Source organism: Rana temporaria, chromosome 13 (assembly GCF_905171775.1).
Source record: "Rana temporaria chromosome 13, aRanTem1.1, whole genome shotgun sequence".
In the NCBI taxonomy this organism is placed as follows: domain Eukaryota; kingdom Metazoa; phylum Chordata; class Amphibia; order Anura; family Ranidae; genus Rana; species Rana temporaria.
In genome coordinates this window covers 618,435-636,256 of record NC_053501.1, presented here as the reverse complement: position 1 = coordinate 636,256, position 17,822 = coordinate 618,435, and the positions used below count along the sequence as shown (strand labels likewise).

The window sequence follows — 17,822 nt, the reverse complement described above, 5'->3', positions numbered from 1 at the left end:
CAGACATAGTACAGGAGATGGTCAGAGACTGCAGACATAGTACAGGAGATGATCAGAGACTGCAGACATAATACAGGAGATGATCAGAGACTGCAGACATAGTACAGGAGATGGTCAGAGACTGCAGACATAATACAGGAGATGGTCAGAGACTGCAGACATAATACAGGAGATGATCAGAGACTGCAGACATAGTACAGGAGATGGTCAGAGACTGCAGACATAATACAGGAGATGATCAGAGACTGCAGACATAATACAGGAGATGATCAGAGACTGCAGACATAATACAGGAGATGGTCAGAGACTGCAGACATAATACAGGAGATGATCAGAGACTGCAGACATAGTACAGGAGATGGTCAGAGACTGCAGACATAATACAGGAGATGATCAGAGACTGCAGACATAGTACAGGAGATGGTCAGAGACTGCAGACACAGTACAGGAGATGATCAGAGACTGCAGACATAGTACAGGAGATGATCAGAGACTGCAGACATAATACAGGAGATGATCAGAGACTGCAGACACAGTACAGGAGATGGTCAGAGACTGCAGACATAATACAGGAGATGATCAGAGACTGCAGACATAATACAGGAGAGGGTCAGAGACTGCAGACATGATACAGGAGATGATCAGAGACTGCAGACATAGTACAGGAGATGGTCAGAGACTGCAGACACAGTACAGGAGACGGTCAGAGACTGCAGACATAATACAGGAGATGGTCAGAGACTGCAGACATGATACAGGAGATGATCAGAGACTGCAGACACAGTACAGGAGATGATCAGAGACTGCAGACATGGTACAGGAGATGATCAGAGACTGCAGACATGGTACAGGAGATGATCAGAGACTGCAGACACGGTCAGAGACTGCAGACATAATACAGGAGATGGTCAGAGACTGCAGACATAATACAGGAGATGATCAGAGACTGCAGACATAGTACAGGAGATGATCAGAGACTGCAGACATAGTACAGGAGATGGTCAGAGACTGCAGACACAGTACAGGAGATGGTCAGAGACTGCAGACACAGTACAGTAGATGATCAGAGACTGCAGACATAGTACAGGAGATGATCAGAGACTGCAGACATAGTACAGGAGATGATCAGAGACTGCAGACATAATACAGGAGATGATCAGAGACTGCAGACATAATACAGGAGATGGTCAGAGACTGCAGACACAGTACAGGAGATGGTCAGAGACTGCAGACACAGTACAGTAGATGATCAGAGACTGCAGACATAGTACAGGAGATGATCAGAGACTGCAGACATAATACAGGAGATGATCAGAGACTGCAGACATAGTACAGGAGATGGTCAGAGACTGCAGACATAATACAGGAGATGGTCAGAGACTGCAGACATGATACAGGAGACGATCAGAGACTGCAGACATAATACAGGAGATGATCAGAGACTGCAGACATAGTACAGGAGATGGTCAGAGACTGCAGACATAATACAGGAGATGGTCAGAGACTGCAGACATGATACAGGAGACGATCAGAGACTGCAGACATAATACAGGAGATGATCAGAGACTGCAGACATAATACAGGAGATGGTCAGAGACTGCAGACACAGTACAGGAGATGATCAGAGACTGCAGACATAATACAGGAGATGATCAGAGACTGCAGACATAGTACAGGAGATGGTCAGAGACTGCAGACACAGTACAGGAGATGATCAGAGACTGCAGACATAATACAGGAGATGATCAGAGACTGCAGACATAGTATAGGAGATGACCAGAGACTGCAGACATAATACAGGAGATGATCAGAGACTGCAGACATAGTACAGGAGATGATCAGAGACTGCAGACATAGTACAGGAGATGATCAGAGACTGCAGACATAATACAGGAGATGATCAGAGACTGCAGACACAGTACAGGAGATGGTCAGAGACTGCAGACATAATACAGGAGATGATCAGAGACTGCAGACATAATACAGGAGACGATCAGAGACTGCAGACATAATACAGGAGATGATCAGAGACTGCAGACATAATACAGGAGATGGTCAGAGACTGCAGACATAGTACAGGAGATGATCAGAGACTGCAGACATAGTACAGGAGGTGATCAGAGACTGCAGACACAGTACAGGAGATGGTCAGAGACTGCAGACATAATACAGGAGATGATCAGAGACTGCAGACATAATACAGGAGATGATCAGAGACTGCAGACATAATACAGGAGACGATCAGAGACTGCAGACATAATACAGGAGATGATCAGAGACTGCAGACATAATACAGGAGATGGTCAGAGACTGCAGACACAGTACAGGAGATGGTCAGAGACTGCAGACATAATACAGGAGATGATCAGAGACTGCAGACATAGTACAGGAGATGATCAGAGACTGCAGACATAGTACAGGAGATGATCAGAGACTGCAGACATAATACAGGAGATGGTCATCACTGTCTTTAGTAAGCAAAAAAAGATAGACTGCTGATTTCAGGGGCCCCCGAGGGCCACATAATAAAAGTTGAGGTTGCAGGAATTTATAGGTCTGGGATTATTATTCGCCGTCCTCCGAAGTTCCGCCATCTTCTCCAGGACGTTGGATTTTGGGATTTTGGGACGCTCGTGCTCTCGGAATGTCAGAGACTTTCTCTTTGTTGCAGAGTTTGCTGGATCCGTTCTCCAAGCTCCTGAGCTTCGTCATGCAGAACGGGGTCTTCTCCTTGGCGTACCTCATCGAGCTCTGCGGCCTGTGTTACCGAGTCTTCACCAAGGTAAGTCGTGTCTACGCGTTTCATGGCGCCGTCCTTTTGGAAATTAGGGGGGTAAACGGGAAGCCGGACCGCCGTGTGACTCGTCAGCTGTCAGCAGGCTTCCCCTCTGACAGCTGAATGTAAATAACAGAATGCCGGCAATGAAAAATGAATGCCCCCAACCCCCCATCCATACCGGACCCTTATCTGAGAATGCAGGCTCGAAGGTCAGGTCGGGGGATCGGCTGCTTTAGACGGGGACAAGGGCCTCTTCCCCACAACCCTGGGCGGTGGCTGTGGGGGGGTCTGCACAGGCGGGGGGCTTATCAGAATCTGGAAGCCTCCTTTAACCAGGGGGCCCCCAGATCCTGCCCCTCCTCCCCCCGTGTGAATGAGTATGGGGTACATAGTGACCCTTCTTATTCACCAGAAAAGCTTAAGAGCCCTTTCACACTGGAAACGCCTATAGCGGAGCGTTAAAATAGCAGTAAAAACGCTATTTTACCGCGTTTTTACCGTGTTATCAATTCATTTCAATGGAGAGGGGCGTTTTTTTCAGCGCTCAAAAGCTGCTCCAAAGATGCTGCTTGCAGGACTTTTCTCAACGCTCCGCCAGCGCAACGCCTCAGTGTGAAAGGGTCCATTGAGATGCATGGGGAGCGTTTTATGAGTGCTTTTTTACCGCAAAAACACGCCAAAACCGCAGCAGTGTGAAAGGGCTCTAAGAGCCCATTCACACCTAGGCGTTTTGTCGCCTGTAGCGCGACGCTCACAAACGCCAGAGGGACCAAAATACATGAAAGTCTATGGGGATGGTTCACATCAGAACGCTGATGCGCCTGACGCCCATCGCCTGTAGCTTAAAAAAGTTCCGGACCCTTTTTTGTCGCGCGTATCGGGCGGTTTGGGCGTATTTGAGCGTTTCCATTTCCCATAGAAAGTAATGGAAACGCTCGATTCAAGCGACTTGCGCGACAACGGGGGTTTGCTACGGGCGTTTCGTCGCTTTATCAATAGGACTTTTCACCCAGGCAGAAGATTAAAAAAATCTACCAACATAGCAACAAGTGATGAAAAGATGATCATTTTTCCTATTGGCTAAAATAAAAAACGTCAAAGTACAAAAACGTCGGACAACGCTGTATGCAAACGCGCAAATAAGCCTGAATACGCCGGAAAAAAACGCAGAAAAAAACTCCGAACGACCGACGCTCAGGTGTGAATGCAGCCTTAAAGTAAAGACAACACAAGTTCTTTATTAAAAAGATTTTAACCACTTAAGGGCGGAGCCTCTTTTTGAAATTTGTTGTTTCCAAGTTAAAATTTGTTTTTGTTTTTTTGCTAGAAAATGACTTAGAACCCCCCAAACATTATATATTTTTTCTAACACCCTAGAGAATAAAATGGCGGTCGTTGCAATACTTTCCGTCGCACCGTATTTGCGCAGCGGTCTTTACAAGCGCAATTTGTTTGGGGAAAAAAAACACTTTTTTAAATAAAAAAATAATACAACAGTAAAGTTTGCCCAATTTTTTTATATATTGTGAAAGATGAAGTTACGCCGAGTAAATTGATACCCAACGCGTCACGCTTCAAATTCTGACTTCAAAGCGTGACAGGTCCTCTTATATATGAGATCCGGGGGAGGGGTCAAAAAGACGTCACTTCTCATATTTTCACTAAAATGCAATAATAAAAAATCTTTTCGTGTAAATGTGAGATTTGACGTCTTGCTGACCCCCACAAAAAAAAAAAAATATTCCAGAGCGCCCTGTCCTGATGAGCTTGCGCGCAGAAGCGAACGCGTACGTGAGCGGCGCCCGCATATGTAAACGGTGTTTAAACCACACAAGTGAGGTATCACTGCGATCGTTGGAGCGAGAGCAATAATTCTAGGCCTAGACCTCCTCTGTAACTCAAAACATGCAACCTGTAGAATTTTTAAAGCATCGCCTATGGAGATTTGTAAGGGTCAAAGTTTGTCGCCATTCCACGAGCGGACGCAATTTTGAAGCGTGACATGTTGGGTATCAATTTACTCGGGGGAACATTATCTTTACTAACTTTACTGTTGTCTTATTTTTTTATTCAAAAATGTGTACAGTAAAACCTTGGTTTGAGAGTAACTTGGTTTGAGAGTGTTTTGCGGGTCTTGGCGGCGCTTCACCAGCGTTTTCCGGGCACTGGCAGTGTGAAAGGGATCTTAGCGGCACTTTACCAGCGTTTTTCGGGGGCTGGCAGTGTGAAAGGGGTCTTTGCGGCCCTTTACCAGCGTTTTTTGGGCACTGGCAGTGTGAAAGGGTTTCAAGCACTCGGGATTTCATATGCGGCTTCTTTCAGGCACTTTACAGGCTTTTTGTTTACGCCAAAACGCCTGAAAAACAGCCGTGTGTCGGCGGCATTTCAATCACTTGACCCCATCGATCGGAAATGAAATGTTTTGGCCGGAGTTGGGTGCTCCGCTCTGAGCGCGTTCCGCTCTCCCGCACGTCTCGAGACTTTTTTCATTTTCCGTTTTTCGCTGCTGAGCGCCTTTTAAAGTAATAAAAGTCAAATCTTCTACAAGGGCGAGACCTTCAGAGAGACGATCCGCCGATCGATGAGAAATCCTTGCAGTGTCAGCAGTTTAAAGTCTTCGCACTAATTGGACGTTCTGTTAATCTCTCTTCATCAATAGTATTGAGCTGAGCTGTACTGAGTCAAGGGGGGGGGGGTTGGGGTCATGTGTGGGGGGGTTGCGGGGGTGCGTGTGTGGGGGGGATTGGTGTGGGTTTGGGGGGTGTGCGTGAGGGGGGGTGTGAGGGGGTGGGTTGGGAAATTATTGCGGGGATGTGGGGGGGGTTGGTGGGGTGTGAATTGGGGATTGCGGGGGTGCATGTGTGTGTGTGTGTGTGTGGGGGGGGGGCTTGGTGTGTGTTTGGGGGGGTGCGTGAGGGGGGGGTAGGGGGTGTGTGTGTGGGGAGGTTGGGGGTTATTGCGGGGGTGCATGTGTGTGGGGGTGGGTTGGGGGGTGTGTGTGTGTGGGGGGGTGTGTGTGGGGGGTTGTGGGTTATTGCGGGGGTGCATGTGTGGGGGGGTTGGTTGGTGGGGTGTGTGTGTGTAGGGGGGTGTGTGTGGGGGGTTGGGGGTTATTGTGGGGGTGCATGTGTGGGGGGGTGGGTTGGGGGGTGTGTGTGGGGGGTTGTGGGTTATTGCGGGGGTGCATGTGTGGGGGGGTTGGTTGGTGGGGTGTGTGTGTGTGGGGGGGTTGGGGGTTATTGCGGGGGTGCATGTGTGGGGGGGTGGGTTGGGGGGTGTGTGTGTGTGGGGGGGTGTGTGTGGGGGGTTGTGGGTTATTGCGGGGGTGCATGTGTGGGGGGGTTGGTTGGTGGGGTGTGTGTGTGTGGGGGGGTTGGGGGTTATTGCGGGGGTGCATGTGTGGGGGGGTGGGTTGGGGGGTGTGTGTGTGTTGGGGGGGGATTGCGGGGGTGCATGAGTGTGGGGGAGGGTTGGGTGTGTGGGTGGGGGGGGGTTGCGTGTGTGGGGGGGGGGTGTCTCGGATTCCAGGGGGGGGGGGTTTCTGTGTACTTCATGATCTCAGCAATGACGCTATGTTGCCACATCCTCAGAATCTACAAGTTCCTATTGTAATAAATTGCTACATTCCACAGATTTATTATCCAATCATCAGACTGTTACTTTGTATCAGAGAGAACCCCCCCCTGTCACAGGAGCAGCCGATCGGCTCTCCTCTACTCGAGTCTGACAGACGTGAGTGAGGAAAAGCCGATTGCCGGCTTTTCCTGTTTACATCGTGATCAGCCGTGATTCTTTACCTAGATCGGTGTTGCGGGGGGGTCAGACTGACACCCTGCAACAACGATTGGCGCGATGCGCGCCCCCGCGGGCTCATTATCCTGAGGACGTCATATGACTTCCACTCAGGATATTGAAACCACTTTGCTGACCTCTTTTTGCATAAGGCGGGCGGTAAGGGGTTAAGTTCAAAAAGTGGGTGGAGCTTGGCTTTAAGCCGGATAATACAGCAACATGGCCACTAGATGGGGCTATGTTTCAGAAATGCCTCAACCAGGAAAATACCACATTATGGCCACCAGATGGAGCCGACGATCATATTAGAGACATTACAGGGATTGGAGCCGCAATTCCTTGGTGCTCATAATGAGACGCGCTCAATCCTGCGTGCACCGCGGCAATGTGCGGCGTTTCCGGCCCCGTCTAGATTTCCCCGCCTCCCTCTGGAGACCACCAATAGTAATCAGCGGATCGATCATTACAGCCGATCTTTCTCTCTCTCTCTGCAGGAACGGGATAAATACTACTTGACCCGCAGCGTGATCCTCGACCTCCTACAAGCCCTGAAACTGAAGTCGCCGCTCCCCGACACCAACCTCCTCCTGCTGGTTCAGGTAAAACAATCCACACCGGGGAGGGGGAGGGGATAATCACATGGAGGAGCAAACGGCCCATTTAATCAGGAAAGGCCCCCGGGGGCCCCTCAGCTTTATGTTATTCAATCAAAGAAACGGCGTTCCAGATCTGTGTCTGCGCCGATGCGGCTCTTACCGGCGGACGTGACCCAATTAGGAGTCTTTTTTTTAAAGCTGAACTCGGGCAGAGAAAATGTTATTTATATAAAAGTTCTAAATCCGCTCCGTGTGCACAAAATGCTTCTAGCAAACCCAGATATTACTTTGTAAAAGGAGCAATGACATCATCACTGTGCTGTGCGGAGCTTTGGGACCCAGGCTCCACCCACTACAGAAAACTACAGGAGTGGGGCGGAGACGAGACCAGTCCCCCTGCCCAAGGAGAGAGAACAAAGCTGTGGGAGGGGCCCAACAAACCCCACCCACTACAGAAAACGACAGGAGTGGGGCGGAAACATGACCTGTCCCCCTGCTCAAGGAGAGAGAACAGAGCTATGGGAGGGGCCCAGAAGGCCCCACCCACTACAGGAGAGGGCGGAGACGAGACCAGTCCCCCTGCTCAAGGAGACAGAGCAGAGCGCTGAGCAGTTTTTATTACAGGAAGGCCCAGATTCTGAAAGGACTTACGACGGCGCAGCGCCATGTACGCCGTTGTAAATCCTAATCTGGCCCGTCGTATCTCTGCGCCCGTTTCTTAGAATCAGTTACGCATAGATATCCATTAGATGCGACAAGCGTAAGTCTCTTACGCCGTCGGATCTTAAATGCAATTTTTTTTTTTGGCCCGCTAGGTGGCGCGTCCGTCGTCTTCCCCGTCGAGTATGCAAATTACCTAGATAAGCGAATCCCTGAACGGACGCGCGGCAGACGCAGTGAAGTTACGACGTTTACGTTAGGCTTTTCTTTCCTGGCGTAAAGTTGCCCCTGGGTCTATGAGACGCAGCCAATGTTAAGTATGGCCGTCGTTCCCGCGTCAAAATTTGAAAAAGTTGCGTCGTTTGCGTAAGTCGTCCGTGAATGGGGCTGGACGCCATTTACGTTCACGTCGAAACCAATGACGTCCTTGCGACGTCATTTGGAGCAATGCACACTGGGATATTTTACGGACGGCGCATGCGCAGTTCGTTCGGCACGGGGACGCGCTTTATTTAAATGCTACACGCCCCCTACCCGCCGAATTTGAATTCCGCCGGGTGATTTACGTTACGCCGCCGCAACTTTACACGCAAGTGCTTTGTGAATAAAGCACTTGCCTGAAAAACTTGCGGCGGCGTAACGTAAATCGGATACGTTATGCCCGCCCAGTTTTACGCCCGATCTACGAGAATCTGGGCCGAAGTTCCTATACCTAGACAAAGGGATAGTAAATGCCGAACTAGGCGCTGCATTCCGATCCCGATGGGGAACCCTCGAAGGTTCCGAGGATTAAACATACACCCGGTGCACCAGGCCGAACGGTGAAGGAGTCCATGTTGCTTGGATTGTTCGTCATATGATCACATTGATTCTCCCACGCGCTTTTCTCCCTTCACCGGGGCTCAACAAACAAGGCTTAGGTGGCTCCAGAAAAAATGGTGCACCATATGTCGGGGGATGGAGGGAGGATTCAATGCCAAATAAAGTTCCCCCGTATCTTCTGCATTCGGTTGTATGAATCTCAAAGATAAAATATTGTTAGATTTTGGTTACATTTAAAGTGGAACTAAACCCTCCTATCCTTTCCAGCCAAGGAAGCCGCCATCTTGGCCTCGGTTTGATCTTCAAGTCAACTGCCATGATGCTGCTCATGTGATCAGTTATCACTCCAGACATTGGATGGTGTGACAGTTTGGTTGAGAGCACAAGCAGCTGGGACAGTTCTCGTACCCGGCATGCGGGGTTTAGTTCCACGTTAAAGCTGTGAATATGAAAAGATCTTTTCCTGATAACTTGTTGGATTGTTTTTGCTTCTCTTCCCTCATTTTGTGTTTCTTCTCTCAGTTTATTTGCACAGATGTCGGCACCAAATTAGCCGAATCCACCATCATTCACAAGCAGATGATCGCGTCTCTTCCTGGGGTGAGTATCATTATTATACAGGGTTTATATGGCGCCAACAGTTTGCGCAGCGCTTTACAATATAAAGGGAGACAGTACACCAACAATACAAGAGGGTGGCAGCTGGTGAAGTTTTAGGATGGAGGGGGGGGGGGGGTGCCAGACCCTGCGCTTCCTTTTTGACCCCTCCCACTTCTCATAAGCCCCACCCCTTGTAGAATCCACACACTCCGTCCCCTGTATTTTACTTGCTTCCACCCATAGTGTCAGGTGTATACAGCTCAGCATCACAGGACAGAGTATACAGCCCCAGCATCACAGGACAGAGTATACAGCCCTAGCATCACAGGGCAGAGTATACAGCCCCAGCATCACAGGACAGAGTATACAGCATCAGAATCACAGGACAGAGTATACAGCCCCAGCATCACAGGACAGAGTATACAGCCCCAGCATCACAGGACAGAGTATACAGCCCCAGCATCACAGGACAGAGTATACAGCATCAGAATCACAGGACAGAGTATACAGCCCCAGCATCACAGGACAGAGTATACAGCCCCAGCATCACAGGACAGAGTATACAGCCCCAGCATCACAGGACAGAGTATACCACCCCAGAATCACAGGACAGAGTATACCGCCCCAGCATCACAGGACAGAGTATACCACCCCAGCATCACAGGACAGAGTACACATCCCAGCATCACAGGACAGAGTATACAGCCCCAGCATCACAGGACAGTATACAGCCCCAGAATCTCAGGACAGAGTATACAGCCCCAGCATCACAGGACAGAGTATACAGCCCCAGCATCACAGGACAGAGTATACAGCCCCAGCATCACAGGACAGAGTATACAGCCCCAGCATCACAGGACAGAGTATACAGCCCTAGCATCACAGGGCAGAGTATACAGCCCCAGCATCACAGGACAGAGTATACAGCATCAGAATCACAGGACAGAGTATACAGCCCCAGCATCGCAGGACAGAGTATACAGCATCAGAATCACAGGACAGAGTATACAGCCCCAGCATCACAGGACAGAGTATACAGCCCCAGCATCACAGGACAGAGTATACAGCCCCAGCATCACAGGACAGAGTATACCACCCCAGAATCACAGGACAGAGTATACCGCCCCAGCATCACAGGACAGAGTATACAGCCCCAGCATCACAGGACAGAGTATACCGCCCCAGCATCACAGGACAGAGTATACAGCCCCAGCATCACAGGACAGAGTATACAGCCCCAGCATCACAGGACAGAGTATACAGCCCCAGCATCACAGGACAGAGTATACAGCCCTAGCATCACAGGACAGAGTATACAGCTCAGCATCACAGGACAGGGTATACGGCCCCAGCATCACAGGACAGAGTATACAGCCCCAGCATCACAGGACAGAGTATACAGCCCCAGCATCACAGGACAGTATACAGCCCCAGAATCTCAGGACAGAGTATACAGCCCCAGCATCACAGGACAGAGTATACAGCCCCAGCATCACAGGACAGAGTATACAGCCCCAGCATCACAGGACAGAGTATACAGCCCCAGCATCACAGGACAGAGTATACAGCCCTAGCATCACAGGACAGAGTATACAGCTCAGCATCACAGGACAGGGTATACGGCCCCAGCATCACAGGACAGAGTATACAGCCCCAGCATCACAGGACAGAGTATACAGCCCCAGCATCACAGGACAGAGTATACAGCTCAGCATCACAGGACAGAGTATACGGCCCCAGCATCACATGACATAGTATACAGCCCCAGCATCACAGGACAGAGTATACAGCCCCAGCATCACAGGACAGAGTATACAGCCCAGCATCACAGGGCAGAGTATACAGCCCCAGCATCACAGGACAGAGTATACAGCCCCAGCATCACAGGACAGAGTATACAGCCCCAGCATCACAGGACAGAGTATACAGCCCCAGCATCACAGGACAGAGTATACAGCCCCAGAATCACAGGACAGGGTATACAGCCCCAGCATCACAGGACAGAGTATACAGCCCCAGAATCACAGGACAGGGTATACAGCCCCAGCATCACAGGGCAGAGTATACAGCCCCAGAATCACAGGACAGAGTATACGGCCCCAGCATCACAGGACAGAGTATACAGCCCCAGCATCACAGGACAGAGTATACAGCTCAGCATCACAGGACAGAGTATACGGCCCCAGCATCACAGGGCAGAGTATACAGCCCTAGCATCACAGGACAGAGTATACAGCTCAGCATCACAGGACAGAGTATACAGCCCCAGCATCACAGGACAGAGTATACAGCCCCAGCATCACAGGACAGAGTATACAGCCCCAGCATCACAGGACAGAGTATACAGCCCCAGCATCACAGGACAGAGTATACCGCCCCAGCATCACAGGACAGAGTATACCGCCCCAGCATCACAGGACAGAGTATACAGCCCCAGCATCACAGGACAGAGTATACAGCTCAGCATCACAGGACAGAGTATACAGCCCCAGCATCACAGGACAGAGTATACAGCCCCAGCATCACAGGACAGAGTATACAGCTCAGCATCACAGGACAGAGTATACAGCCCCAGAATGACAGGACAGAGTATACAGCCCCAGCATCACAGGACAGGGTATACAGCCCCAGAATGACAGGACAGAGTATACAGCCCCATAATCACAGGACAGAGTATACAGCCCCAGCATCACAGGACAGAGTATACAGCCCATAATCACAGGACAGAGTATACAGCCCCAGAATCACAGGACAGGGTATACAGCCCCAGCATCACAGGACAGAGTATACAGCCCCAGAATCACAGGACAGAGTATACAGCCCCAGCATCACAGGACAGAGTATACAGCTCAGCATCACAGGACAGAGTATAAACCCCCAGCATCACAGGACAGAGTATACAGCCCCAGCATCACAGGACAGAGTATACAGCCCCATAATCACAGGACAGAGTATACAGCCCCAGCATCACAGGACAAAGTATACAGCCCCATAATCACAGGACAGAGTATACAGCCCCAGCATCACAGGACAGAGTATACAGCCCCAGCATCACAGGACAGAGTATACAGCCCATAATCACAGGACAGAGTATACAGCCCCAGAATCACAGGACAGAGTATACAGCCCCAGAATGACAGGACAGAGTATACAGCCCCAGCATCACAGGACAGAGTATACAGCCCCAGCATCACAGGACAGAGTATACAGCCCCAGCATCACAGGACAGAGTATACAGCCCCAGAATCACAGGACAGAGTATACAGCCCCATAATCACAGGACAGAGTATACAACCCCAGCATCACAGGACAGAGTATACAGCCCCAGCATCACAGGACAGAGTATACAGCCCAGCATCACAGGACAGAGTATACAGCTCAGCATCACAGGACAGAGTATACAGCCCCAGAATGACAGGACAGAGTATACAGCCCCAGCATCACAGGACAGAGTATACAGCCCCAGAATGACAGAACTGAGTATACAGCCCCAGCATCACAGGACAGGGTATACAGCCCCAGAATGACAGGACAGAGTATACAGCCCCAGCATCACAGGACAGAGTATACAGCCCCAGCATCACAGGACAGAGTATACAGCCCCATAATCACAGGACAGAGTATACAGCCCCAGCATCACAGGACAAAGTATACAGCCCCATAATCACAGGACAGAGTATACAGCCCCAGCATCACAGGACAGAGTATACAGCCCCAGCATCACAGGACAGAGTATACAGCATCAGCATCACAGGACAGAGTATACAGCCCCAGCATCACAGGACAGAGTATACAGCATCACAGGACAGAGTATACCGCCCCAGCATCACAGGACAGAGTATACAGCCCCAGCATCACAGGACAGAGTATACAGCCCCAGCATCACAGGACAGCGTATACAGCCCCAGAATCACAGGGCAGAGTATACAGCCCCAGCATCACAGGACAGAGTATACAGCCCCAGAATCACAGGACAGAGTATACAGCCCCATAATCACAGGACAGAGTATACAGCCCCAGCATCACAGGACAGAGTATACAGCCCCAGCATCACAGGACAGAGTATACAGCCCCAGCATCACAGGACAGAGTATACAGCCCCAGCATCACAGGACAGAGTATACAGCCCCAGCATCACAGGACAGAGTATACAGCCCCAGCATCACAGGACAGAGTATACAGCCCCAGCATCACAGGACAGAGTATACAGCCCCAGCATCACAGGACAGAGTATACAGCCCCAGAATCACAGGACAGAGTATACAGCCCCATAATCACAGGACAGAGTATACAACCCCAGCATCACAGGACAGAGTATACAGCCCCAGCATCACAGGACAGAGTATACAGCATCAGCATCACAGGACAGAGTATACCGCCCCAGCATCACAGGACAGAGTATACCGCCCCAGCATCACAGGACAGAGTATACAGCCCCAGCATCACAGGGCAGAGTATACAGCCCCAGCATCACAGGGCAGAGTATACAGCCCCAGCATCACAGGGCAGAGTATACAGCCCCAGCATCACAGGACAGAGTATACAGCCCCAGCATCACAGGACAGAGTATACAGCCCCAGCATCACAGGACAGAGTATACAGCCCCAGCATCACAGGACAGAGTATACAGCCCCAGCATCACAGGACAGAGTATACAGCCCCAGCATCACAGGACAGAGTATACAGCCCATAATCACAGGACAGAGTATACAGCCCCAGCATCACAGGACAGGGTTTACAGCCTCAGAATCACAGGACAGAGCCTCACAGATCTGGGTATACAGCTCAACCTCACAGATCAGGGTATATAGCTCAGCCTCACAGATCAGGGTATAGAGCTCAGCCTCATAGATCAGGGTGTACAGCTCAGCCTCACAGATCTGGGTATATAGCTCAGCCTCACAGATCAGGGTATACAGCTCAGCCTCACAGATCTGGGTATATAGCTCAGCCTCACAGATCTGGGTATACAGCTCAGCCTCACAGATCAGGGTATATAGCTCAGCCTCACAGATCTGGGTATATAGCTCAGCCTCACAGATCTGGGTATATAGCTCAGCCTCACAGATCAGGGTATATAGCTCAGCCTCACAGATCTGGGTATATAGCTCAGCCTCACAGATCAGGGTATACAGCTCAGCCTCACAGATCAGGGTATATAGATCAGCCTCACAGATTAGGGTATATAGCTCAGCCTCACAGATCAGGGTATGCAGGTATACATCATCTGTCCTGTATGCACTACGCAGGACAGATGTACTCACAATTTGTGTATATTATGTAGTGTATACAGCTATATACACACACATGACATCCAGGCCCCCCGATGGCCCACTGCGCATCGCGATCATCCGCCCTGGCCTGGTGTCTGAGTGGAGTTGTGGATCACTCATCAGCACTGCGCAGGGTCAGCGCGTGACTGTATGGAACGGAGGGGCGGGCGGCAAGATCTCAGACAGACTGAGATGGAAGAGTGAGTGTCTGAAACTCACACACTAGCCGATTCACTCCGCCCACAGTACGGCCGGGAATCCGGAAGTGATGCTGTGGTGCCAAAAAAAGCACCGCCCACCTTCCTTCCCTCCAATCAACGCCGCGCCCTTACAAAATCAGTTAGTGGAGCCACAGACAAATGAGTGGGGAGTGTTCGGGGCGCATCGCTAGCGCCCTGAACACTCCCTAAACACCGGCAAATCAGCTTTCCAGCTGGTAATCAGCTGATTGCTGGCTGGGAAGCTTCCCATAGACCGCCGTCTGTCCGGCGCCTGGTCACTCTTTAACGTTTTTTTTAAGAGCCGGGGGTGGGGCGGCACCCGTGCGCCCCCTATGGACGCCACTGCTGCACATGTCTACTTAATATTAAAACCATTGGCAGGCATTGTCTCAGATGCCACAGAGAGATTGCTGGGGGGGGGGGGGGGATAGATGTCTATATGGGGGGAAGATGTGATGTCTCTGTAGAAGGGAGATCTTTCCGTGTGTCTCCTCTCTCCGATGATAAACGGATAATCTCTGTTTATTTCCCTCGTGTTTTCTGCGCACAGCGACGGCTCGGCGTATTTAATCTCTCTTAAATAGAAAGGAGAATCTGTCTTCTGCGGGCCGAGGAGACTCGCCGGTGCCGCCGACTTTACAAGCCTGGCGCTCTCCAAATTAATAAGGAGAATTAATTCTGGAGATTTGTTATCCGCAAATCCAGGGGGGGGAGGGGGGGAGATGATTCCACGAGTCACGTCAGCATTTCAGAAATGTAAACAGCGGCTCTTTGTTATTACCGCCCCCCCCCTCCTCCCCACCCCCCATTCATCACTGGAATAACCTGTCCTCTGTTCTTCTATATTAAGTCTGTACAACGTCTGATCTGGTGTAGTAAGCTGGGCACACTCTGCCAGGCTCGGTGCCCGGGCGCTCATTCCAATCAATGTCAGTTTACAGACTGACAGACACTTCTCTAGCGCCCAATTCTAGGAAGACGGCCGCGCCGTGCGGCGTTCTCTTATCCAACCGGTGACGGGTCCAAAATAGACTCGCCAACCCGGAGGAGGATGATGGTCCTGGGAACCGGCAGTGCCGATCAAAGTTGATCCCAGCGCCCAGGGCAAAGATGCCAAACCGCCCCTCCCCCTCCCTTAGGGTCAGGACACCCCCATCCCTGAAATAAAACATTGGGCCCGGGGCAGCTCCCCCTCCTGCCTCTCCCCCTTGTTTTGGCCCTAGTGGAGAGCCAGGGACAGTCAGGCTGGGGAGGAAATAGCTAGATAATCCTGGCGGGGCTCTGTCTGACTTGCTGCAGCTTCTAATGCACATGGTGAGAAGCTCACAGTGTGCGGTGAAATCAGAGGGAGCCGGTCCACCGTTGCAAGACTGAAGGGGGAGAAGCCTGTACACCAGTGCAAGACTGAAGGGGGAGGGGCCGGTACACTGGTGCAAGACTGAAGGGGGAGGAACCGGTGCAAGACTGAAGGGGGAGAAGCCTGTACACCGGTACAAGACTGAAGGGGGAGGGGCCTGTACACCGGTACAAGACTGAAGGGGGAGGGGCCGGTACACCGGTACAAGACTGAAGGGGGAGGGGCCGGTACACCGGTGCAAGACTAAAGGGGAAGGAGCCAGTACACCAGTGCAAGACTGAAGGGGGAGGGGCCGGTACACTGGTGCAAGACTGAAGGGGGAGGGGCCAGTACACCGGTGCAAGACTGAAGGGGGAGGAGCCGGTGCAAGACTGAAGGGGGAGGAGCCAGTACACCGGTGCAAGACTGGGCTTTAAAGAATGTCATCCCTTACAATAAACTTCTCTCTGTGTTGTAGTGCGGGACGGCCGCCATGGAGTGCACGCGCCAATACATCGGCGAGATTTTGGACTTCATTGCTGATATGCATACATTAACCAAACTGAAGGTAAGTGTCACCCCACCAGCATACCGGTAAGTCATGACTTTTTACCCCCCATAGGCCGATATCTCCATGTCATGTGATGTTTATCTCCCGCAGAATCACATGAAGACCTGTTCGCAGCCCTTACATGAAGACACGTTCGGCGGTCACCTTAAAGTCGGCCTCGCCCAAATAGCCTCAATGGAGATAACCCGAGGAAATCACCGGGACAATAAGGCTGTTCTACGATACCTGCCTTGGCTCTATCACCCGCCTTCAGCCATGCAGCAAGGGTAAGGGGGGGCGGGGCGGTGTAAGGAGGCCGGTGCAAGGCTTACCAAAATGTTCATAGCAAAGCCGGGATAGCCGCAAACCATGAAAGTCGATCTAAAGACAAAGGGCTAGATTCAGAAAGAATTTACGCCGGCGTATCCATAGATATGCCGCGTAAATTCAAAGCTGCGCCGGCGTATCTTCTTTCTGTATTCAGAAAGCAAGATACGCCGAAATTAGGCTAAGATACGAGCGGCGTAAGTCTCTTACGCCGTTGTATCTTAGGGTGCATATTTACGCTGGCCGCTAGGTGGCGCTGCCGTCGATTTCAGCGTATAATATGCAAATGAGCTGGATACGCCGATTCAGAAACGTACGTGCGCCCGGCAGATTTTTTTACGTCGTTTGCGTAAAGCTTTTTCCGGCGTAACTTTACTCCTGCTATATGAGGCATAGCCAATGTTAAGTATGGACGTCGTTCCCGCGTCGAATTTAGAACATTTTACATCGTTTGCGTAAGTCGTTCGCGAATAGGGCTTTGCGTAAATTACGTTCATGTCGAAAGCATTGACTATTTGTGACGTGATTAGGAGCATGCGCCGTTCGTGAGAAACGTCATTTACGTGGGGTCATGTTTTATTTACATAAAACACGCCCACCTCTTGACAATTTGAATTCGGCGCACTTACGCCGACAGATGTACGCTACGCCGCCCCAACTTAGGGCGCAGGTTCTTTGTGAATCCAGCCCCAGCCTCACTAAGTTACGGCGGCATAGCGTATCTGAGATAGGCTACGCCCGCACAAACCTACGGCAGGCTTTCTGAATCTAGCTCATAGTGTTTTTTGTGTGTTTTGGTTTCCTGGATAGAGTAGGAAATGGTTAGAACACTTGTTGGGTTTTTCCTGTGTCCCATTGTGGACATT

At 50.8% G+C, this 17,822-nt stretch overlaps 1 protein-coding gene across 3 annotated transcripts in view; it reads left to right on the top strand.

Moving 5' to 3' along the window:
* The window catches only part of UNC79 (unc-79 homolog, NALCN channel complex subunit), a 218,786-nt gene that overhangs the window by 158,472 nt on the left and 42,492 nt on the right, over nt 1-17,822 (top strand). For all 3 annotated transcript variants that reach the window (XM_040333248.1, XM_040333247.1, XM_040333246.1), the window contains 5 exons: nt 2,672-2,782; nt 7,066-7,170; nt 9,172-9,249; nt 16,558-16,647; nt 16,741-16,916. In XM_040333248.1, coding sequence (XP_040189182.1) covers nt 2,672-2,782; nt 7,066-7,170; nt 9,172-9,249; nt 16,558-16,647; nt 16,741-16,916 — 560 coding nt within the window. The remainder of the gene's footprint in view (nt 1-2,671; nt 2,783-7,065; nt 7,171-9,171; nt 9,250-16,557; nt 16,648-16,740; nt 16,917-17,822) is intronic.